The sequence below is a fragment of the Oncorhynchus keta genome, chromosome 19, assembly GCF_023373465.1.
Source record: "Oncorhynchus keta strain PuntledgeMale-10-30-2019 chromosome 19, Oket_V2, whole genome shotgun sequence".
Classification (NCBI taxonomy): domain Eukaryota; kingdom Metazoa; phylum Chordata; class Actinopteri; order Salmoniformes; family Salmonidae; genus Oncorhynchus; species Oncorhynchus keta.
In genome coordinates, this window is record NC_068439.1 from 12,252,825 (window position 1) to 12,279,388 (window position 26,564).

The 26,564-nt window shown below is 43.5% G+C and overlaps 1 protein-coding gene across 5 annotated transcripts in view; it reads right to left on the bottom strand.

Annotated features, from left to right (window-relative positions):
* The window catches only part of LOC118375611 (sorting nexin-13-like), a 69,017-nt gene extending 44,543 nt beyond the window's left edge, over nucleotides 1–24,474 (bottom strand). For 2 of the 5 annotated variants that reach the window (XM_052469617.1, XM_052469616.1), the window contains exon 1: nucleotides 24,340–24,474. In XM_052469617.1, coding sequence (XP_052325577.1) covers nucleotides 24,340–24,459 — 120 coding nt within the window. In that variant the 5' untranslated portion in view covers nucleotides 24,460–24,474. Of the gene's footprint in view, nucleotides 1–13,328; nucleotides 13,894–14,226; nucleotides 14,400–24,339 lie in introns of those variants that run through there. The other 3 variants (XM_052469620.1, XM_052469619.1, XM_052469618.1) reach the window with 2 other exon arrangements.
* Nucleotides 24,475–26,564: the final 2,090 nt, after the last annotated feature.

Consider the following 26,564-nt stretch of genomic DNA (forward strand, 5'->3'; position numbering starts at 1 on the left):
TTGACACAGTGGTTGCATTAAGGAGAAGTATATTTTTAATTCCATACATAACACTTGTATTTTCATCAACATTTTTGATGAGTATCTCTGTAAATTGATGTGGCTCTCTGCAAAATCACCAGATGTTTTGGAGGCAAAACATTACTGAACATAACGCACCAATGTAAACAGATTTTTGGATATAAATATGAACTTTATCGAACAAAACATACATGTATTGTGTAACATGAAGTCCTATGAGTGTCATCTGATGAAGATCATCAAAGGTTAGTGATTCATTTCATCTCTATTTCTGATTTTTGTGACTCCTATCTTTGGCTGGAAAAATGGCTGTGCTTTGACATCGGTTAACATTGGCGTTAAACTAGACGGTCGGGCAGATACCGATGTTGGCATTTTTAGCTAATGTCAGCCGATTCCAATATGTTCACCGATATATCGGGCATCCCTAACTAGAACCACAGAGTTTCTAAACACGGAGGTTCAACATTGCAAGACTTACAGGAACGCTGCAGACCAGACTGAGGTTTGGGGCTTGACAAGTCAATGAGAGAAGTTAAAAATTATTTCATAGTTGTTAATTTTTGTCCTAATGTCAAGGCACAGCCTAGATTCCGGCCGATGTCACTCCTACTGACACTGTTACATTGTCATCAGAAATAATGTTCTACATGCGCAGTCCAGCTCATGACGACCGTTAGACCCAATGACGTATCTACGCATGAAATGAAAATTGAGTATTTAAATGTTTTGAAACATGTATATTTGGAAATAAATAGCGCTCCTTCTGTGCACTGCCAGTAATACCGTATAACCTGGTACGGTACAGCAACAGTATGGAAAATCAGAATAACAGCCAAATCTACCCTAGAGATCATGACTCAGCGTGTTGGAACCATAGTAACAGTGTTCTAGAATGTGTTGAAACATGGCCACTCCTCTGTCACAGTAACAATAGGACCTAGTCTAAATCCTATAGACCAGTAAGTCTGAGGAGTCATAGCCACCCACTACTACTACTGCCTGCTACTGAGAATGAACAAAAAGCCAGAACAGTGACAGACTACAAGCTACTCCAATGTACTGTATTAAATATGACTGCACCACACAATACACAAGCATGTACATGCACACACACAAGTATCTGTCGTCTGTTAAAAAAAACTGGTCATGTGATGGATGTATGGAATGTTTAGAGGATTCCAGAACATGGCGTCCCCGTCCCCGTTCCTGTCCCACACACACACACACACAGTGGATGGGTCCTGACCTTTCCAGGGGTCAGGGTAATGGTGTTGACTAATACAGCAGTATTCTAGCTATAAGCACCACAGCTAGCAGCAGAATACTCTGAATCCTTCCAGCTTACACAGTTTTAACATCAACACCATCTGTTTCTATCAACCACACTGGACCGGGCCGGGCTATCCCCAACACAACGTTATGTTACACACACGGGCAGCGTTTCCCCCACTCACAGAATCATACAGCCTTGTCAGTGTCTTCCTGCTCACACATTCACACCTGAGCGTAAACAACACAATGGCCAAATAACAACAGAGCAGTCTGACTTCTACAGGTCGTTGACCTTAGTGCTACAGCCTTACTACATTACATTATTACACACAGGGGAATTTAAAAACACTAGCCTGCATCTGACACACGCCAGCTAAGGGACTGGGCTGTCACTAATGGTAGGTTAAATCTCAAAACGCTTATCCTAGACTAGTTCTGGTGAGAAGTAGCATACTAGTAGGCTGTCATGTGAGACAACCTAAAAACATGTCACTCTCCCCGACTGAGGAATGAAAAAGCCCGGTCACTAGTCAGAGCTTCCTACTGCTAACACCACCAGCCGGACCAACACACATTTTTGATTGTAAGGCTCACGTGGTATTAATTTATCATCAGACAGTCAGGGTCTTTATACTACTAACAGCAGGGATAAAGGAGGCCTCTACATATTCACGAGGTGCCTGGCTGCTAGTAGACGTCCTTGACTGACACACAAACACACACACACACACACACACACACACACACACACACACACACACACACACACACACACACACACACAATGGTGTTAGCGGGCCCATATCAGCAGGCCAGTGCAAGGTTATCACAGTGTTGCCGTCACAGTGGAGCCTCCAGGGAACAGTCACGGTCTGAACACAGGGACAGACAGATAGTCGTGATATTATTGGTGGCTAGCCTTCCATATTCTGATCGAGGTTAACCTTATCAGCATTAAGGGCAGACAGGTAGGGAGGGGCTAGTGTGAGAGAATACAAATGAAAACAGCAGCACGGTGAGTCAGTCATCAGCCACGACAAAATCAAAAAACAACAGACCTGTGCGTAACAATCATGTTCATGTCTTCCGTGACAATGTAGGGTAGCAAGAAGGTTCAGGGAAACTATTCCAACAGAAATGGGTCTGAGAAGGTTGAATAAAATTCCTCTCTGCCCACAACGCAGTCAACAACGCAGTCAACTGTAAAGAGTCTCACCTATAGCTATCTGTGGTCCTGCATGGCTGTCTCGTCTCTCATACTGACACTGTATAGTGTCCATCCTTCAGCTAGAGAATGACAGGGCTTACTAAACCACTACAGGGTTAACTTCTAATATTTACAGGCTGAGGTAGCTGATCCACTCCTCCACTGTCTTAACACAGAGGGGATTGGTCAATCAGTGTAACGTCCTAAATGTGTAACAGAAACAGCCCTGAGCCAAAAAGTAGAAGTAGAACCTACAGTGTCAGTATGAGAGACGAGACAGCAAGGCATGACCACAGATAGCTATAGGTGAGACTCTTTACAGTTGACTGAGTCTATTGTGGGCAGAGAGGGATTTTATTCAACCTTCAACTGTTCAACAGGCTGGTGGAGACCAGAGAGGATGATACAGTTGTCTGACGTCAGAGGACGAGAGCCAACGGTTCCAAATTAGAGGTCGACCGATTATGATTTTTCAACGCCAATACCGATTATTGGAGGACCAAAAAAAGCTGATACCGATTAAATCGGACGATTTTTATTTAATTTAATTTGTAATAATGACAATTACAACAATACTGAATGAACACTTATTTTAACTTAATATAATACATCAATAAAATCCATTTAGCCTCAAATAAATAATTAAACATGTTCAATTTGGTTTAAATAATGCAAAAACAAAGTGTTGGAGAAGAAAGTAAAAGTGCAATATGTGCCATGTAAGAAAGCTAACGTTTAAGATCCTTGCTCAGAACATGAGAACATATGAAATCTGGTGGTTTTAACATGAGTCTTCAATATTCCCAGGTAAGAAGTTTTAGGTTGTTGTTATTATAGCAATTATAGGACTATTTCTCTCTATACCATTTGTATTTCATTAACCTTTGGCGATTGGATGTTCTTATAGGCACTTTAGTATTGCCAGTGTAACAGTATAGTTTCCGTACCTCTCCTCGCTCCTCCCTGGGCTCGAACCAGGAACACAACGACAACAGCCACCCTCGAAGCAGCGTTACCCATGCAGAGCAAGGGAAACAACTACTCCAAGTCTCAGAGCAAGTGACTTTGAAACACTATTAGCTAACACGCTAGCCATTTCACATTGGTTACACAAGCCTCATCTTGGGAGTTGATAGGCTTGAAGTCATAAACAGCGCAATGCTTGACGCACAACGAAGAGCGGCTGGCAAAACACACAAACATGCTGTTTGAATTCATGCTTACGAGCCTGCTGCTGCCTACCACAGCTCAGTCAGACTCCTCTATCAAATCATAAACTTAGTTATAACACAGTAACACACAGAAATACGAGCCTTAGGTCATTAATATGGTCGAATCCGGAAACTATCATCTCAAAAACACGAAGTTAATTATTTCAGTGAAATACAGAAATTCCGTATTTTATCTAAGGGATGGCATCCATTAGTCTAAATATTCCTGTTACATTATTGCACAACCTTCAATGTTATGTCATAATTATGTAAAATTCTGGCAAATTAGGTGACCCAAACTGTTGTATATAAACTGACTGTGTGCAATGAACGCAAGAGATGTGGCACAATTTCACCTGGTTAATATTGCCTGCTAACCTGGATTTCTTTTAGCTAAATATGCAGGTTTAAAAATATATACTTCTGTGTATTGATTTTAAGAAAGGCATTGATGTTCATGGTTAGGTACACATTGGAGCAACAATACGCACCGCATTGATTATATGCAACGCAGGACACGCTAGATAAACTAGTAATATCTTAACTGATTTGCCTAGTTAAATAAAGATTAAATAAAGGTGTAAAACATTTTTTTTTTAAATCAGCCAAATCTGTGTCCAAAAATACCAATTTCCAATTGTTATGAAAACTTCAAAATCGGCCCTAATTAAATTGGCCATTCCGATTAAATCGGTCGACCTCTATTCCAAACGCAAGAGAAGGGTTCGAAATGAGAGTGAAGGGTTACAAAACAAGAGCAACAGAGTTTCAAAGCTAGAATCCTTAGTCACAACTGGGGTTGCAAAGGGTCGAAAACTTTCCCCGAAATTTTCCATGGGAAGTTAAGCCCAGGAATTTTGGGAATTTTGCTTACAAATGTATCCAAAAAAAGTTAGCTTATAACAGTGAACCTTTTTTTGTGGGACACAAATAAGGCAATTCTAGGTCTTGTGGCATATTTTAGTTAGACTTATCCCCAAATAAATTGGATTTTGCAACCCTCTGCATGCACAGTGCATTCTTCCATCACATGTGCAGCTGATTCTCAAGATCTTGCACACTAATGAGATACTATTGAGCCCACACTACTACACTGTCTGAGCCAAGGACTACATTTCTGGTAAGTTTTGATTACAATGCTGGGTGGGGTGAATATATTTTATATGACATACATTATTTTTTGTTAACTAGTAAATAGCAGCCTACAGCAAAGTATGCTTAAATAATTTCCTACTTAACATGTACATGGAATTGTATTTGGTTTTAACTATTTGTTTTCTAATCTTTACAGGAAAATGCCATGCATCTGATGTGTGGAGACATTTCACTGCAGCTAATGTAGAAGGAAAAGCTGTGTACATTTGCAAAAACTGTGCCAAATCATATGTGAAGAATGCAAAGATGCAGAATCATCTGGCCAAGTGCATAAAGTTCCCTCAGCGCTCACAACAAGCAACCTCTGACAAAAGTCCCTCTACTTCTATTCGAGGTGAAAATGATGAATCAGACACCTTATCGACAGCAACAGCTCATGGTCCTCCTGGAATCAGAAGTTTTTTTTGACTCAATGGAGGAACGTAGTCAGAAATGCTGATGAATGTCAAGCTGTGTATGCAACTAGTTCACCTCTGATGCTCACAGGCAATGTGTATTGGAAGAGATTTCTGAATGTTCCTCGCCCAGCATACACCCCCACAACCAGACATGCTTTATCTACACATTTGCTGGATGCAGAGTTCAACAGAGTTCAAGTGAAGGTCAAGCAAATCATAGAGAAAGCAGACTTTATTGCAATCATCTCTGATGGGTGGTCAAATGTTCGTGGCCAAGGAATAATTAAATACTAATTAATCATCCACCCCTCAACCAGTATTCTACAAGAGCACAGACACAAGGGACAACAGACACACCGGTCTCTACATTGTAGATGAGCTGAAGGCAGTCAATGACCTTGGACCACAGAAGGTATTTGCACTGGTGAAAGACAATGCTGCAAACATGAAGGGTCTTGGTCTAAAGTGGAGGAGTCCTACCCTGCCCAGCATCACCCGTTGGGGTTGTGTTGTCATCATGTTTGACAGTCTTCTGGAGGGGAAGGAGTCTCTCCAAGAAATGGCCATTTCACAGTCTGCCGATATGGACAGCCCCATCAAGAGGATCCTCCTGGATGATGTATTTTGGGAGAGAGTGGTAAGCAGCCTGAAACTCCTGAAACCTATAGCAGTAGCCATTGCACGGAATGAGGGAGACAATGCCATCCTGTCTGATGTTCAGACTCTGCTTGCAGATGTAAGGGAAGAAATCCATACTGCCCTGCCGACTTCACTGTTGCTCCAAGCAGAGGAAACTACAGTTCTGAAATACATCAAAAATCCTGAAGACTCCTGCCTGAAGCCCATACATGCCGCAGCGTACATGTTGGACCCCAAGTATACTGGCAAGAGCATCCTGTCTGGTGCAGAGATCAACAAGGCCTATGTTGTCATCATTACTGTGTCTCGCCACTTCGGCCTGGATGAGGGCAAGGTTCTTGGCAGTCTGGCGAAGTACACTTCCAAGCAAGGGCTTTGGGATGGAGATGCAATATGGCAGTCGTGCCAACATATCTCATCCGCCACCTGGTGGAAGGGACTTTGTGGATATGAGGCTCTTTCCCCTGTTGCCTCCATCATTCTCCAAATCCCACCAACATCAGCCACCTCAGAGCGCAACAGGTCCTTGCTTGGGAACACACACTCCAAAGCACGCAACAGGCTGACCAATACAAGGATTGAAAAATCCGTGGCCACCTGGACAAATTTAAAGATTTTTGAGCCTGACAACGAGCCATCCTCAACAAGGTTGGAGAGTGACAGTGAAGATGAGGCCTCAGAGTCTGATGCTCAAGAGGTGGACATTGAGGATGTCCAGGGAGAAGACATGGAAGCCTGAGGGGAAGACAACCAAAGCTTTAGTTTCTAGACTATAATTTTACAGATGTATGTCGAAAAAGTTTTTGGAGAGTCAACTCATTTAATTAAAGTTCAATTCGTAACTAAAGTTTTTTTTATTTCTATTGGAAGGATTTAATCATTTGCAATTATGTCTACTTATGATAAGGTAAAAGGTTTGGATTTCTGTCTCCATATATGATAAATATATCCAATGCAAAAAAACATTACATTTAAATACTATTAACATTAATTTGCTTACATTGTCATTAATTCCCACATATTCCCGTTAATTCCCATGGAAAGTTACCACCTATGAATATTCCCCAAAATGTGCAACACTAGTTGCAACATCCATTTTATGACTTGCATGTAATGATATATACAGTTGAAGTTGGGAGTTTACATACACCTCAGCCAAATACATTTAAACTCAGTTTCACAATTCCTGACATTAAATCCTAGCAACAATTCCATGTCTTAGGTCAGTTAGGATCACCACTTTATTTTAAGAATGAGAAATGTCAGAATAATAATAGAGAGAATTATTTATTTCAGCTTTTATTTCTTCCATCTCATTCCAGGTGGGTCAGAAGTTTACATGCTACCAAATCCTAATTGAGTGTATTACCTTACTTGGGTCAAACATTTCTGGTAGCCTTCCACAAGCTTCCCATAATAAGTTGGGTGAATTTTGGCCCATTCCTCCTGACAGAGCTGGTGTAACAGTCAGGATTGAAGGCCTCCTTGCTTGCAAACGCTTTTTCAGTTCTGCCCACAAATGTTCTATGGGATTGAGGTCAGGGCTTTGTGACAGCCACTCCAATACCTGGACTTTGTTGTCCTTAAGCCATTTTGCAACAACATTTCGGAAGTATCCTTGGGGTCATTGTCCACTTGGAAGACGCATTTGCGACCAAGCTTTAACTTCCTGACTGATGTCTTGAGATGTTGCTTCAACATATCCACATAATTGTATTTTCTCATGATGCCATCCCTTTCGTTAAGTGCACCAGTCCCTCCTGCAGCAAAGCCCCCCCACAACATGATGCTGCCACCCCCATGCTTCACAGCTGGGATGATGTTCTTCGGCTTGCAAGCGTCCCCCTTTTCCCTCCAAACATAATGATGGTCATTATGGCCAAACAGTTCTCTTTTTCATCAGACCAGAGGATATTTCTCCAAAAAGTACGATCTTTGTCCCCATGTGCAGTTGCAAACTGTAGTCTGGCTTTTTGATGGCGGTTTTGGAGCAGTGGCTTCTTCCTTGCTGAGCGGCCTTTCAGGTTATGTCGATAAAGGACTCGTTTTACTGTGGATATAGATACTTTTGTACCTGTTTCCTCCAGCATCTTCACAAGGTCCTTTGCTGTTGTTCTGGGATTGATTTTAATTTTTCGCACCAAAGTACGTTCATCTCTAGGAGACAGAACACGTCTCCTTCCTGAGCGGTATGACGGCTGCGTGGTCCCATGGTGTTTATACTTGCGTACTATTGTTTGTACAGATGAACGTGGTACCTTCAGGCGTTTGGAAATTGCTCCCAAAGGTGAACCAGACTTTTGGAGGCCTACAATTGTTTTGTGAGGTCTTGGCTGATTTCTTTTGATTTTCCCATGATGTCAAGGAAAGAGGCACAGAGTTTGAAGGTAGGCCTTGAAATACATCCACAGGTACACCTCCAACTGACTCAAATGATGTCAATTAGCCTATCAGAAGCTTCTAAAGCCATGACATCATTTTCTGGAATTTTCCAAGCTGTTTAAAGGCACAGTCAACTTAGTGTATGTAAACTTCTGACCCACTGGAATTGTGATACAGTGAATTGTAAGTGAAATAATCTGTCTGTAAACAATTGTTGGAAAGATTACTTGTGTCATGCACAAAGTAGATGTCCTAACCGATTTGCCAAAACTATAGTTTGTTAACAAGAAATTTGTGGAGTGGTTGAAAAACCGAGTTTCCATGACTCCAACCTAAGTGTATGTAAACTTCCAATTTAACTGTACAAACTGATTCTTCAAGAATATGTAACTTATAACTCATTTGTGAGCCTTAGTTCAACTGTCGTACCCTATCAGAACCCAAAATATATGTTTATAATTTTGATATCATGGATGGTCAGTCCTTGCATCCTGCACAGTCTATTCATCTGAGAATGGTTACATTTCTCCAGGCCGATCCCTCAGCTTTTTACCAAAACAGAGGTGGGGTGACCAGTTTTCAATGAAGGATTCTGGCTTTAAAACAAGAGCTGAAGGTTCCAAGCTGAAGGAGCACAAAGAATTCCTTGAAGACTGAAAAATAGTTGTCCCCGTCACATGAAATCTGACCATCAGTCAGTCTGGTTTCACTTCCCTCTGTTACCACAGCCCCTGTGACCCATGGCAGTGACTAAGGGGTTAGGCAGTGATTCATTTGTGAAGGTGCCGGAACAAAAAGTGAGCCGAGAAGAAGGGGGGGGGGGGGCTCTTAGGTACTGGAATGCATGACAATAATAAATAAAAATCCCCTTTATACAAAGCATTGCATACATAGATCATTGAAAGTGAATCTCATTCTACTCCTACAAAAGACAGATCTCGCTCTCTCACACTCAGTCACACAATGGCCACACGTTGCTCTAGAGGCTACGATGTTACACAAACCATAAATCCGGGCCGGCCCAAAACAAATAAATTCTTAGAATATCACGCACATTTTCACATTAAGTTGTTTAGGGGGCAGGAGAATTACAGGATAGGGTGATTTATTTACCTCTGATTTTGTTTTTTAAAAATCACATTGCAAACAGTGGAAACAGTTAGGGGTAAGGAGTCACTAGGGTTAAGGGTAAGAGGTCACTGGGGTTAGAGAATGCATGTTTCAGCTCTGTCAGCGGCACAGCCCCCTCCATAGTGAGGAGTTACTACTGTTAGCAAGGGGTCAGGGTTTAGTAAGGGGTTAGGGTTGAGTGAGTGAGTGAGTGAGTGAGTGAGTGAGTGAGTGAGTGAGTGAGTGAGTGAGTGAGTGAGTGAGTGAGTGAGTGAGTGGGTTGAGTGAGTGAGTGAGTGGGTTAGGGTTGAGTGGGTGAGTGATTGGTTATGGTTTAGTGAGTGAGTGAGGGGTTAGGGTTTAGTGAGTGAGTGAGTGAGTGAGTGAAGGGTTAGGGTTCAGTGAGTGAGTGAGTGAGTGATTGAAGGGTTAGGGTTTAGTGAGTGAGTGAGGGTTTAGTGAGTGAATGGTTAGGGTTTAGTGAGTGAGTGAGTGGTTAGGGTGAGTGAGTGAGTGAGTGGTTAGGGTTTAGTGAGTGAGTGAGTGAGTGGTTAGGGTTTAGTGAGTGAGTGAGTGGTTAGGGTTTAGTGAGTGAGTGAGTGAGTGAGTGAGTGAGTGAGTGAGTGAGTGAGGGGTTAGGGTTTATTTAATGAGGAATTAACTTTGCACATTAAAGCTCTCCTCTGAGAAAGTGAGTTGATATCCCAGAGAGAGGGGAGGGAGCTGGGCTGGGGGGCTCAGTCAGGCCTCAGTATGATGATGTATACTGGGCTTAATGCTCATGCTTCTCCCATAAACTGTGGACTGTTAAAGCTTTCTAGGGTGACCCCAGGCTGATGCAGGCCGCGTGTGCGGAGGAGCAGCTCTGATGGATTGGCGCATCCCTGTCACTAAGCTTTGATTAAGACAGATGAATGAAGATTTAGCTGTGAGAGGAACACATCTCAGTGAGGATCTATATTACACGAACACCAGCTACACCACAACAACAATCTCCCTTCAGTCTGCCTGGAAACTGTGCTGTTGGGTTGTATTCAGTCAGGCACCGGCACACTGTAGCAGGATTGTCCCCCGGCACGGTGGTGAAGGCCTGGAGCCACCCAAGTCTCTCTGCTACCCCACAGCAAGCGGTACTGATGCACCAAGTCTGGAACCAACAGGACCCTGAACAGCTTCTACTTCCAAGCCATAAGACTGCTAAAATAATTATTTAAAATGTTCACAGATAGCGACTATCTGCATGGACCCTTTTTGCACTAACTCTCTTGACTCATCACATACAATGCTGCTACTATTTATTATATATCCTGTTGCCTAGTCACTTTATCCCTACCTATATGTACATACTGCATCTGGAGGTCCATTACACTAACTCTCTTGACCTCTTACACCTGCACATCGGCTCAGGACAGATAGTCTACCACCTGTTGTTTACAAAGCACGTGACAAATAAAATGGGATTTGATTATATGCCTCCGGAGTTCGACCCAGGTCATTGAAACAGTGACTTGTTAAGAGGGTTTGAGAAACAGAAAAGGCACCCACCGCCTGTAAGAGGGTTGTGATATCTGGCACAACATCATGATCTCCCTCTTCCATAACACCCCAGGCTAACTGGAGACAACGTGCCAGTCGACCATAGCCTTACCTTACCTAGAGAGGTCATATATAGATAGACCTGCTAGGAATCAGAGTGTTACATATTAGCAGTTACTGAGTACAAGCAGATACAGTGGAGGTATTAGATACAATCTCACTGCAGAGAGATTGTTACATAGGAGAGGGACTTTATCAGCAGATATAACTAGATTAGATGAGGCCCACCACACTGGGGATACAATGGTACAGTGGGCCCACGGTTCAGTACGCATCACGGTTTGTGGGCCACGGTACAGTTTCGGTATCTTTATATTTAAGAAAAGTGTGCGCATGTATGCCTCTCATACAGGGGAGGAGTTAACACGTAGCTCTTCATCTCCCGATCCAGTACACAGTGAACCGACACGGAGAGGTAGCTTCGAGTACACAGTGAGCCGTCACAGAGAGGTAGCTTCGAGTACACAGTGAACCGTCACAGAGAGGTAGCTTCGAGTACACAGTGAGCCGTCACAGAGAGGTAGCTTCGAGTACACAGTGAACCGTCACAGAGAGGTAGCTTCGAGTACACAGTGAACCGACACAGAGAGGTAGCTTCGAGTACACAGTGAACCGTTGCAGAGAGGTAGCTTCGAGTACACAGTGAACCGTCACAGAGAGGTAGCTTCGAGTACACAGTGAACCGACACAGAGAGGTAGCTTCGAGTACACAGTGAACCGTCACAGAGAGGTAGCTTCGAGTACACAGTGAACCGTCACAGAGAGGTAGCTTTGAGTTGCTCTGGAGGTCCAACTGTCAGTGGAGAGAGCTAGATAGGGTGTCTGTGTCAATTCCTTTTCAATTTCTCTCTGTGATGTTTCATAAGAGTTTGGGAATTACTTCGCTGCTGAAATGTGTGCGGGAGGGGACATTGTAACGTGGCAACAAAAAACAAATGAATCGGGTGTCGAAATCCCGAGTCAGTTGCCACCGAATAGGGCTGCAAATCTTTGGCTATGAATACTCCCACGGCTTTCGTTTGTCGCTGGAAGGCAGCAGCGAGAGCGTGTTTTCGCTAACGAGTGGACTCTACTTGCTCCAGCTTCACCTGCAAGGGATACGGCCGGGTGACGGCCGCGTAAATGACACTTCATGTTAGAAGTGCTTCCACTGGAGTAGCCGGACGGTGGCAAAGCAATGCCTGCAGATTGTTTGTTTATGGTCTTCGTACCCTCGTCATCGTATTGTACTCTGTTTGTTTAAGGTCTTTGTACCCTCGTCATCGTATTGTACTCTGTTTGTTTAAGGTCTTTGTACCCTCGTCATCGTATTGTACTCTGTTTGTTTACGGTCTTCGTGCCCTCGTCATCGTATTGTACTCTGTTTGTTTACGGTCTTCGTGCCCTCGTCATCGTATTGTACTCTGTTTGTTTACGGTCTTCGTACCCTCGTCATCGTATTGTACTCTGTTTGTTTACGGTCTTCGTACCCTCGTCATCGTATTGTACTCTGTTTGTTTACGGTCTTCGTACCCTCGTCATCGTATTGTACTCTGTTTGTTTACGGTCTTCGTACCCTCGTCATCGTATTGTACTCTGTTTGTTTACGCTCTTCGTACCCTCGTCATCGCCTCTAACGCTGTTCCCGCACGGCGGATTTGAAAGACGGCGGTGCTTCATCAAATTTGCTTCTCTCTGTCTCGCTAGCTCTCGCCATTGTCACGTTGAAGCTGAGAGAAGATTTATTTTTAGTTTCCCCTGATCTTCATGTGGCCCCTTTAGGGAGATTTCCAACAGGTGATAATGCTTATTGCTAATAGCATACCTGATTTAAACAAATAACTGTACCAATTTGTTATAGGGCTCATTTCTGGAGGTGGATATCATATTTTAGATGGTGTCCGTGTAGCCGATGTGAAATTGCTAGCTAGTTAGCGGTGGTGCGCGCTAAATAGCGTTTTAATCGGTGACGTCACTTGCTCTGAGACCTTGAAGTAGTGGTTCCCCTTGCTCTGCAAGGGCCGCAGCTTTTGTGGAGCGATGGGTAACGATGCTTCGAGGGTGACTGTTGACGTGTGCAGAGCGTCCCTGGTTCGCGCCCAGGTCGGGGCGAGGGGACGGACGTGAAGTCTATACTGTTACAACAGTATCATTTTATTTTCATTCAATTTGGAGTAGAAAGACACCAGAAGTGAGATTCTCAGTCCTTCTACATAACTCCCCACCCCCTATGACCTTTGCCCCCCACTGCTACACATTCTTCCAGAGGAATCATTGCTGATATGACCCATATCTTTCATATTTGCAAGAAATAATATATATATATATATAATTTTTTTAAATACACACACTTACTGTAGCTGTTTTGAACAGATCCATACTCTGTGTGTGGCTCCAGTTGATTTACTACATACACTTCCTCCACAGTTAGCCTTACACGGAGATGTTCAGAGCACGCTAGACAGCTAATTAACACAGGTGGCCGCCTCTGTCTTCCGTTGTGGGAACACTAATCCTACCCTCCTATAAAAAGGTGTGTAGTAATAAAAATAAAAAAATCTCTTCCTATGTTTCCAAAACCGTACAGCAAGAGATGTGTTTTAATGTTCAGAACGAGTGTCAGGATCCCCCCCGGACTATAGTCCAATAGCGCTGAACGTAGTTGGTGATGAGGTCAGTGACACACTTTGCTTCTTGAAAGTCCAATATCTTCAAAACTTGACTGCTGACATGCAAAACATTTCGGGACTGTATCAACAGTGGACTAACGATGAAAAAAACATCCCTAAATATAGTTTGAGTGGAGTTCCCCTTTAACTAGTTAACTAGCAGGCGAAGATATGTTGCCAGGAGGCAAATAGGACAAACAGACATCGATGTTGCTGCCAACTAACTATTTTGGGACGCGCCCATTCCATTCTCACCTGAGCTAAAGATATTCTCTTGCAACGTCGTTTACAACTCATGTGATCGCATAACGTCGGTTATTTAACCTAGCCAACAAGCTAATTCCAGCACAGTGTTGTCACTAAGGATAACTTCAGCTCATCGTATTAGCTGTCTAATCCTGGACTGACAAACACCGAGTTAGCAAAGAGGCTTTTTCAAAACAGACAAGTCTGTCTGTGCTCGTCTTCCTGTTTACCTGTGAACCGATGCTAAACGGTTAGCTAGCTATGTGGCTATCTAGCTGTCACCTGCCCAGGGGCAGTAAACAAACTATAGACACGCCTTTGAGCGAGTATGAACTTACCTCTGCAAACATAGTTTACAATGTTGTGGGTGTCGAGGCTTGTGCTAATCCCGCCACATTGCACGAGGCGTAACTATATGTTTTAAAAACGGTTGTATCGCCACTCTCCGTAGTCTCTTCGGAGAGTCGCCATGTTGCAGCTTTATACGTCTCAGGCACCCCGTTTGTCGACGTCGCTCTCTGATTGGTTGATTTTTTTTATGACGCATCCAACACACCGGTGAGTGGCAATGTGGTTTAATTCTATAAACGTTCTCATCTTATTACCTTTTAAACTGCAGCTGAGCCAAAAAAAAAAAATCTCTGAAACACTCAAACACATAGTCGACATTTATGATGTTGAATTAAATGTGCAACGTTATCTTCGATTGTTGCAACTGTTGTGCAGATAGCTTGCCCTACAAAGTTATTGCTTGATGGACTGCTGGTGTTGGACCAGGTCTCTCTTGAAAAAATGATTTTATCTGATTAAAACCTGTATAAATAAAGGTTAAATACAAATGTTTAATGCATTTCAAGAAATAGAGTAAATAAATAAAATATTTACTAAATAAACTAAAGTTTAAAAAATTGAATCAATCAAAAAGTAGCACATACATTTACATAACAATAACGAGGATTTATACAGGGTGTTACAGTACAGAGTCAATGTGGAGGCTATATACAGGGTGTACTGGTACAGAGTCAATGTGGAGGCTATATACAGGGGGTACTGGTACAGAGTCAATGTGGAGGCTATATACAGGGGGTACTGGTACAGAGTCAATGTGGAGGCTATATACAGGGGGTACTGGTACAGAGTCAATGTGGAGGCTATATACAGGGGGTTATGGTACAGAGTCAATGTGGAGGCTATATACAGGGGGTACTGGTACAGAGTCAATGTGGAGGCTATATACAGGGGGTACTGGTACAGAGTCAATGTGGAGGCTATATACAGGGGGTACTGGTACAGAGTCAATGTGGAGGCTATATACAGGGGGTACCGGTACAGAGTCAATGTGGAGGCTATATACAGGGGGTACCAGTACAGAGTCAATGTGGAGGCTATATACAGGGGGTACCAGTACAGAGTCAATGTGGAGGCTATATACAGGGGGTACCAGTACCGTGTCAATGTGTGGGGCTAAAGGTTAGCCGAGGTCATTTGTAAAGTGACTATGCATAGATAATAAACAGAGAGTAGCAGCAGTGTCAAAACAAAAGGGGGGGTCAATGTAAATAGTCCGGTGGCCATCTGATTAACTGTTCAGCAGTCTTATGGCTTGGGGGGGTAGAAGCTGTTAAGGAGCCTTCTGGACCTAGACTTGGCACTCCGGTACTGTTTGCCGTGCGATAGTAGAGAGAACAGTCTATGACTTGGGTGACTGGAGTCTCTCTGACATTTTTTTTGTCACACAACTATTGCACTCAACGTGAGCAAAAGAGAAGGAATGCTTTCTGTTATCCATTGTTCGTAACAACTTAGCAGTTAATAGTTACTGTATTTTTATACAGTGTTATTCTTTCTTCTTGCAACATGAAATCACAGGGCCTCGACTCCTCAACCTTTGGACTGAAGAGTTTAGCACTGCAGTTCAACAAAAATCTTAAAGATGTTGATGTCATCATTCTGCAGGAGACATGGTATAAGGCAGACATTGTCACTCACTGTCCCACAGGCTACAGAGGTAATCACGCTATCAAAGAAACACAGCTCTGTCAATAGAAGGAGAGACTCTGGAGAATTGATCATTTGGTACAAATCCGAACTACAAAATCGAATTGATCCCCTCAAAATCGGTAAATATCGTAAAAATAACTTTTACTGACAGAAATATGTGTTGCTTTGCACAATATACAGTGCATTCGGAAAGTATTCAGACCTCTTGACCTGTTCCATATTTTGCTACGTTACAGCCTTATTCTAAAATTGATTAAATAAAACATTTTCCTCATCAATCTACACACAATACTCCATAATGACAAAGCGAAAACAGGTTTTTAGAGATTCTAGCAAATTTATATGAAAAGAAAAATCAGAAATAATGTTCCATGATCTCGCCATCACGGTTGACAACTCCATTGTGTCCTCCTCCCAGAGCGCTAAGAACCTTGGCGTGATCCTGGACAACACCCTGTCGTTCTCAACTAACATCAAGGCGGTGGCCCGTTCCTGTAGGTTCATGCTCTACAACATCCGCAGAGTACGACCCTGCCTCACACAGGAAGCGGCGCAGGTCCTAATCCAGGCACTTGTCATCTCCCGTCTGGACTACTGCAACTCGCTGTTGGCTGGGCTCCCTGCCTGTGCCATTAAACCCCTACAACTCATCCAGAACGCCGCAGCCCGTCTGGTGTTCAACCTTCCCAAGTTCTCTCATGTCACCCCGCTCCTCCGCTCTCTCCACTGGCTTCCAGTTGAAGCTCGCATCTGCTACAAGACCATGGTGCTTGCCTACGGAGCTGTGAGGGGAACGGCACCTCAGTACCTCCAGGCTCTGATCAGGCCCTACACCCAAACAAGGGCACTGCGTTCATCCACCTCTGGCCTGCTCGCCTCCCTACCACTGAGGAAGTACAGTTCCCGCTCAGCCCAGTCAAAACTGTTCGCTGCTCTGGCCCCCAATGGTGGAACAAACTCCCTCACGACGCCAGGACAGCGGAGTCAATCACCACCTTCCGGAGACACCTGAAACCCCACCTCTTTAAGGAATACCTAGGATAGGATAAGTAATCCTTCTCACCCCCCTTTAAGATTTAGATGCACTATTGTAAAGTGACTATTCTACTGGATGTCATAAGGTGAATGCACCAATTTGTAAGTCGCTCTGGATAAGAGCGTCTGCTAAATGACTTAAATGTAAATGTAAATAACTTACTTGCATACAGTACCAGTCAAAAGTTTGGACAAACCTTTTTATTTGACTATTTTCTATTGTATAATAATAATAGTGAAGACATAATATTCAATTGATTGGGTATGATTTAAAAGGCACACACCTGTCTACATAAAGTCCCACAGTTGATAGTGCATGTCAGAGAAAAGGCCAAACCATGAGGTCTATGACAGAGCTCCAGAGTTCCTCTGTCGAGATGGGAGAACCTTCCAGAAGGACAACCATCTCTGCAGCACTCCACCAATCAGGCCTTTCCGGAGACACCTGAAACCCCACCTCTTTAAGGAATACCTAGGATAGGATAAAGTAATCCTTCTCACCCCCCCACATTGTCACTTTAATAACTCTACCTACATGTACATATTACCTCAATTACCTCCACATCGGTGCTCCCACACATTGACTCTGTACCCCCTGTATTATTAATGTTATCTACTGCTGCTCTTTAATTATTTGTTACTCTTATTTCTTACATTATTTTTTATATTTCTTTCTTGTAATTAAAAAGAAAAAATAGTTGGTATTTTCTTAAAACTGCATTGGGGGTTAAGGGTTAAGTTAGCGTTTCACTGTAAAGTCTACACCTGTTGTATTGTGTATGTGACAAATAAAATTTGATTTGATTTCAGTTTATTATTATTATTATTATTATTTTATTTTTTTTAAACCTGTTTTTGCTTTGTCATTATGGGGTATTGTGTGTAGATCGATGAGGAAAAAACAATTTAATCCATTTTAGAATAAAGCTTTAACGTGACAAAATGTGGAAAAAGTCAAGAGGTCTGTATACTTACCGAATGCACTGTATGAATACACAATAGTCATGTCAAAATGTATAGAATTGCAAGAAAAAAGGGCTATACAACGGCAATATGTTCTGTACACCCCATGACCAAATGTGTGGAATTACAAGGAATAACCTTTTTCTGCAATGAGGGTCTGAGTGAAAAAGGTTGGGAACCCTTGGACTGTTTTTGCTTTGTCATTATGGGGTATTATGGGCTATTTCATCCATTTTAGAATAGGGCTTTAACGTGACAAAATGTGGGGAAAGTAACGCGTTCCGTATTCTTCTAGAACACACTGTATATTCTCCCTTCAGAATCCCCGTGTTACTCAAAGGAGATATTTTCCACCCTTGAGGAAGAGACGTGCCATTTCCAGACCCAGGGAAATGTGCTCATCTGTAGGGACACAAATGCGCACACGGGAACACCTGGTCTAACGACCACACGAGGGGACAGCTTTATTACAGGCCATACTGTTTCTATCGGCCTTAATCTCCCCCCCTTAGAAACAACAGTGACAGCACCATCAACAACAACAGAAAGGATCTGTTACAGCTCTGTACTTTGTCAATGGTATTTTACAGGGCCTCTTTGGGGAGATTCACCTATTGCTCACCTCTTGTCCACAGCACAGTCAATGTATGATTACAGACATTGACCCTTTCTCTCTCGGCTCATTCACTGTCAAGCCAGACATTGAAACAACCACTCATTCACAGCCCAGTAAGGTGTACGACATCAGAAAGGCATTCAGATGGTTCTAAAATAGCACAGAAGAATATCAGAAAGCAACCGGTAACCAAAAAATCCAGACACTGCTAACTTTCTGTATACCACATACACTCACACCATAGAAGACATCAACATAGCAGTAATAAAACAATAACAATATATTCAGGCATACAGCAAAAGAAGCACAACTAAAATAAAGACTGCAGATGATTTGATACAGATTGTAATTTAACAGGAAAAACATAAACACGATCAAACCACAAGCACAGAGACCCAAATAATGGTGAATTATGCCTTCATTGCTGTGACACTTTAAAACTCTATAAACGTAACACTCAGAACAAAACAAAAAAAGCCCAGTACAACAGCAAGCAACTGACATTAATTAAAGAGTCCAAATACAAAGAACTTCTGGCAAAATTGGAAACCACCCCCCTAAAAAAACATGTTTCTAATCAACAGGAATTAGTGATAGAAAATGGTGACATATGGACCCATTTTAAAACCCTCTACAACACCGTTCAAACTGGCATCCTAAATGAGATGCTCAAACTCACTACAACAACATGTCAATTAGCTATATTAAAACAGTTTAATTTGATCCTGAGTGTAGGTTATTTCCCGAACATCTGGAACCAAGGACTCATAACCCCAATCTTTAAGAACGGAGACAAATTTAACCCTAACAATTACAGAGGCATTTGTGTGAACAGCAACCTGGGAAAGGCTTTCTGAAGTATTACAAATGTAAGAGTTCTAAACTTCCTTGATCAACACAACGTCTTGAGTAAAAGCCAAATTGGATTTATAGCAAAACATTGCACAACCGATCATATTTACACCCTACACACCCTGATAGATAAACATGTCCACCAAAATAATACCAAAATATACATTTGCTTTATTGACTTCTAAAAAGCATTTGATTCTATTTGGCATACAGGACTGTTCTACACAGTCACTGAAACTGGTGTAGGGAGTCAAATATATGACATAATTAAATCAATACGTGCAGCATCAAAATGAGCAGGAAAATGTAATAATTGTTTAACCAGGGTCAGGGCTTTTCGCCAGGGTTGCATTCTCAGCCCCACGCTCTTCAATATTTACATCAACGAATTAGGCACTATTCTAGAAAAATCCTCTAAAACCCTAGTGTTATTCTCCACAGTTCAGAGGTTAAATGCCTGCTCTTCATATATGACCTGTGCCTGCTGTCACCCACAGCACATGCCCTACAGCAGAGCCTGGACCTGCTGGAGCAGTAAACCCCAAAAATAGTAAAATAATGATTTTCCAGAGAAGATCGAGATCTCAGGGACTTAGACCAAAGTTCTCAATTGGTACAACATATATAGAGTACTGCACACACTACAATTACTTAGGTTTAAATATATAGAGTACTGCACACACTACAATTACTTAGGTTTAAATATATAGAGTACTGCACACACTACAATTACTTAGGTTTAAATATATAGACTACTGTACACACTACAATTACTTAGGTTTAAATATATAGACTACTGCACACACTACAATTACTTAGGTTTAAATATATAGAGTACTGCACACACTACAATTACTTAGGTTTAAATATATAGAGTACTGCACACACTACAATGACTTAGGTTTAAATATATAGAGTACTGCACACACTACAATTACTTAGGTTTAAATATATAGACTACTGCACACACTACAATTACTTAGGTTTAAATATATAGACTACTGTACACACTACAATTACTTAGGTTTAAATATATAGACTACTGCACACACTACAATTACTTAGGTTTAAATATATAGAGTACTGCACACACTACAATTACTTAGGTTTAAATATAGAGAGTACTGTACACACTACAATTACTTAGGTTTAAATATATAGAGTACTGCACACACTACAATTACTTAGGTTTAAATATATAGACTACTGCACACACTACAATTACTTAGGTTTAAATATATAGAGTACTGTACACACTACAATTATTATTATTATTATTGAACCAATTGAACTTTATGACAGTGAGGTGTGGGTTCCACATGCAAAACAAGATATCACCCAAATGAAACCCAAACAACCCATTGAAACCATGCATGCAGAGTTCTGTAAGATTCTTCTACTTGTCTAGAGGAAACCTACAAAGAATTCATGTAGGGCAGAATTAGGCCAATATCCACACATAATAAAAACAAAAAAAGGGCAATTCAGTTTTGGAAACATCTAAAATACAATGACCCCATCTCATATCATTACCAAGCCCTGCAATACCAAGAGATGAGCAAGGAAAATAGTCCCCTCATCCAGCTGGTCCTGGAGCTGAGTTCACAAACCTGTTCTTAACACACTGAAGCCTACTGCCCCTCATCCAGCTGGTCCTGGGGCTTTAAAACCTGTTCTACTAACACACTGAAGCCTCAGTCCCCTCATCCAGCTGGTTTAAATCACAAACCTGTTCTACTAACACACTGAACAGTCCCCTCATCCAGCTGGTTAGGTTTAAATACAAACCTGTTCTACTAACACACTGAACAGTCCCCCATCCAGCTGGTTGGGGTTTAAATCTATACACACTGTAGCCTGTACCCTCATCCAGCTGGTCCTGGGGTTTAAATCTATACACACTGAAGCCTCAGTCCCCTCATCCAGCTGGTCCTGGGGTTTAAACCTGTTCTACTAGACACACTGAACAGTCCCCTACATCCAGCTGGTCCTGGGGCTGAGTTCACAAACCTGTTCTACTAACACACTGAAGCCTCAGTCCCCTCATCCAGCTGGTTTAAATATACAAACCTGTTCTACTAACACACTGAAGCCTCAGGTTCCCCCATCCAGCTGGTCCTGGGGCTGACTTCACAAACCTGTTCTATTATTATTATTGAACCAATTCCCCTTCATCCAGCTGGTCCTGGTTCTGACTTGCAAAACAAGATTTCACTAACAACTGAAGCCTCAAACATCCAGCTGGTCCATGCAGTTGCAAACCTGTTCTACTAACACACTGAAGCCTCAGTCCCCTCATCCAGCTGGTCCTGGGGCTGACAAACCTGTTCTACAAAGAAGCCTCAGTCCCCCATCCAGCTGGTCCTGGGGCTGACTTCCAAACCTGTTCTACTAAAAACTGAAGCCTCAGTCCCCTCATCCAGCTTTGGGGCTGAAACAATCTAAAACACACTGAAGCCCATCCCATATCCAGCTGGTCCAAGGGCTGAATACCAAACCTGACTAACACACTGAAGCCTCAGTCCCCTCATCCAGCTGGTCCTGGGGCTGAGTTCACAAACCTGTTCTACTAACACACTGAAGCCTCAGTCCCCTCATCCAGCTGGTCCTGGGGCTGAGTTCACAAACCTGTTCTACTAACACACTGAAGCCTCAGTCCCCTCATCCAGCTGGTCCTGGGGCTGACTTCACAAACCTGTTCTACTAACACACTGAAGCCTCAGTCCCCCCATCCAGCTGGTCCTGGGGCTGACTTCACAAACCTGTTCTACTAACACACTGAAGCCTCAGTCCCCCCATCCAGCTGGTCCTGGGGCTGACTTCACAAACCTGTTCTACTAACACACTGAAGCCTCAGTCCCCTCATCCAGCTGGTCCTGGGGCTGAGTTCACAAACCTGTTCTACTAACACACTGAAGCCTCAGTCCCCCCATCCAGCTGGTCCTGGGGCTGAGTTCACAAACCTGTTCTACTAACACACTGAAGCCTCAGTCCCCTCATCCAGCTGGTCCTGGGGCTGACTTCACAAACCTGTTCTACTAACACACTGAAGCCTCAGTCCCCCATCCAGCTGGTCCTGGGGCTGACTTCACAAACCTGTTCTACTAACACACTGAAGCCTCAGTCCCCTCATCCAGCTGGTCCTGGGGCTGACTTCACAAACCTGTTCTACTAACACACTGAAGCCTCAGTCCCCCCATCCAGCTGGTCCTGGGGCTGACTTCACAAACCTGTTCTACTAACACACTGAAGCCTCAGTCCCCTCATCCAGCTGGTCCTGGGGCTGACTTCACAAACCTGTTCTACTAACACACTGAAGCCTCAGTCCCCTCATCCAGCTGGTCCTGGGGCTGAGTTCACAAACCTGTTCTACTAACACACTGAAGCCTCAGTCCCCTCATCCAGCTGGTCCTGGGGCTGACTTCACAAACCTGTTCTACTAACACACTGAAGCCTCAGTCCCCTCATCCAGCTGGTCCTGGGGCTGAGTTCACAAACCTGTTCTACTAACACACTGAAGCCTCAGTCCCCCATCCAGCTGGTCCTGGGGCTGACTTCACAAACCTGTTCTACTAACACACTGAAGCCTCAGTCCCCCATCCAGCTGGTCCTGGGGCTGAGTTCACAAACCTGTTCTACTAACACACTGAAGCCTCAGTCCCCTCATCCAGCTGGTCCTGGGGCTGACTTCACAAACCTGTTCTACTAACACACTGAAGCCTCAGTCCCCCATCCAGCTGGTCCTGGGGCTGAGTTCACAAACCTGTTCTACTAACACACTGAAGCCTCAGTCCCCTCATCCAGCTGGTCCTGGGGCTGACTTCACAAACCTGTTCTACTAACACACTGAAGCCTCAGTCCCCCCATCCAGCTGGTCCTGGGGCTGACTTCACAAACCTGTTCTACTAACACACTGAAGCCTCAGTCCCCTCATCCAGCTGGTCCTGGGGCTGACTTCACAAACCTGTTCTACTAACACACTGAAGCCTCAGGACCAGAACATCCAATCAATCAGAATAAAACAAATTACAACACAGTCAAAACAAAACTACATTACTTATTGGGAAACACAAGCACAAAGCAAAATTCAGTGCTATCTGACCCTAAATCGACAGTCCACCATGGCAAACTATTAGACCTGGTTACTGATCAAAACCTTAGAAAATCAATGACAAAGTACAGGCTCAGTGAGCACAGCCTTGCCATTGAGAAGGGTAGACACAGGAAAACCTGGCTCCCTGTAGAGGAAAGGCTGTGCAACCACTGCACCACAGCAGAACCTGAGACAGAAAATATAAAACAATCAGAGTGCTGTTTCCCCAAATTTGAAACCCTTGTTCAAGGTTTCAAAGACCTCTCTGATGAGAGTAGGCTACCCGTCCTGTTGGGGGAGGACGCAGAGAGACCTCTCTGATGAGTATAGGCTACCCGTCCTGTTGGGGGAGGACGCATAGAGCTGTGGGTTGGCAGCGCACTACACTACCAATCAACCTGCACTTGTCCTCTATGCTAATTGTTATTGTTATTGTCCATTGTATGGTTATTTTGACCCTTGATTATTGTTGTTACTGATTGTCCCGTTGACAATCTTGATTATTATTGTTGTTAATATTTTAAAGTAATCACTTAATTCCAAAGTACACTTTGGCAATATGTACATCATTACATCATGCCAATAAAGCAATTTGAATTGAATAAAATTCAGAGAGAGAGAGAGAGAGTCACATGATTGACCAATGACTGAACAGTAACCACCCAGATGCATTATTCAGGGACCAACTGACAACCTGGCTATACCTTACAGTCTTTGTATGCTGGCATGAGGGAGAGAGACCGATAGAGATAGAGCTGGTACACAGGGAGGGAGGGAAGGAAGAAAGAAGGGATGTGAGAGAACTGGAGACAGAAGTAGATAGAGAAAGAGTGAAAGGGGAGCCTGGAAAGAGGAGCGAGATACAGAGATAATAGAGAAGAGGATGCCTACCTCTCTCCAGATGGGCAGTGCCCCAGCAGGGTCACACAGCAGGCAGGGGTGGAGACTAATATAGTCCCAGGCTCTGCTGCCAGCTCCAGGGAGGTAGGCCACACTCACCAGGTCATCCATACTTTCACTGCACAGGTCCCAAACGTTCCCTCATATTAACCGTGTGTGTGTGTGTGTGTCTAACCTGATAGGACGGGTGATGAGTAGAGGAGATGAATGCTGCAGTGTCTTTTGCTGAAGACTGACGAGTTATTAAATCTCTCTCTCTCTCTCTCTCTCTCTCTCTCTCTCTCTCTCTCTCTCTCTCTCTCTCTCTCTCTCTCTCTCTCTCTCTCTCTCTCTCTCACACACACACACACACACACACACACACACACACACACACACACACACACACACACACACACACACCTGCTGCTCACACTGCATCATGAGATTCAGTAAACTTTGTACCTCTTGTCTGTTTTATGGCTGTTCTTTACGAGGCTGTAAGAGGAAACAGTGGTTGATCTCACATATGTTTAGTTATTTAGTTAGCTGGGAAACTACGTCTTCTATCTTTACTCACATATGATATGTATAAGACACTAGGAAGTGGGCCGGGTTCTCTGCGGGTAGGTATACCACAAAGCTTTATGGATCATCATTTAGGGAACTTCTGCAACCACAAGACAATCTCAGGACACTGCTAGGACAACCTAGATAACATATTGAATTTGGCCTTTACTACTATAGCCCATAGAAACGCATTGAATAACACATTCATAAATGGCAAAACATACAGTCAAAAAATAAGTAATATGGAATAAGGTTTTGAAGTGTCTGTCCTAAGAAAGGAAATAATTCTGCATAGATTTTTTTTACACATATTTAACACAAAACTAAACTCAGCATAAAAAGGTTTAAACACGGTTTCCCATGCTTGTTCAATGAACCATAAACAATTAATGAACATGCACCTGAGGAACGGTCGTTAAGACACTAACAGCTTACGGACGGGAGGCAATTAAGGTCACAGTTATGAAAACTTAGGACACTAAAGAGGCCCTTCTACTGACTCTGAAAAACAACAAAAGAAGGATGCCCAGGGTCCCATCTCATCTGTGTGAACGTGCCCTAGGCATGCTGCAAGGAGGCATGAGGACTGCAGATGTGGCCAGGGCAATAAATTGCAATGTCCGTGGTGTGAGACTACTAAGACAGCGCTACGGGGAGACAGGACGGACAGCTGATCGTCCTCGCAGTGGCAGACCACGTGTAACAACACCTGCACAGGATCGGTACATCCAAGCATCACACCTGTGGGAGAGGTACAGGATGGCAACAACAACTGCCCGAGTTACACCAGGAACGCACAATCCCTCCATCAGTGCACAGACTGTCCGCAATAGGCTGAGAGAGGCTGGACTGAGGGCTTGTAGGCCTGTTGTAAGGCAGGTCCTCACCAGACATCACAGGCAACAACGTCGCCTATGGGCACAAACCCACCGTCGCTGGACCAGACAGGACTGGCAAAAAGTGCTCTTCACTGACGAGTCGCGGTTTGGTCTCACCAGGGATGATTGTCGGATTTGCGTTTATCGTCGAAGGAATGAGCGTTACACCGAGGCCTGTACTCTGCAGCGCGATCGATTTGGAGGTGGAAGGTCCGTCATGGTCTGGGGAGGTGTGTCACAGCATCATTGGAGCTTGTTGTCATTGCAGGAAATCTCAACACTGTGCGTTACAGGGAAGACATCCTCCTCCCTCATGTGGTACCCTTCCTGCAGGCTCATCCTGACATGACCCTCCAGCATGACAATGCCACCAGCCATACTGCTTGTTCTGTGACTGATTTTCTGCAAGACAGGAATGTCAGTGTTCTGCCATGGCCAGCGAAGAGCCCGGATCTCAATCCCATTGAGCACGTCTGGGACCTGTTGGATCGGACGGTGAGGGCTAGGGCCATTCCCCCCAGAAATGTCCGGGAACTTGCAGGTGCCTTGGTGGAAGAGTGGAGTAACATCTCACAGCAAGAACTGGCAAATCTGGTGCAGTCCATGCAGTCCATGAGGAGGAGATGCACTGCAATACTTAATGCAGCTGGTGGCCACACCACTTAGTATCTGGTGTGGCCTCCAGCTGCATTGACTGTTACTTTTTATTTTGACCCCCCCTTTGTTCAGGGACACATTATTCCATTTCTGTTGGTCACATGTCAGTGGGACTTGTTTAGTTTATGTCTC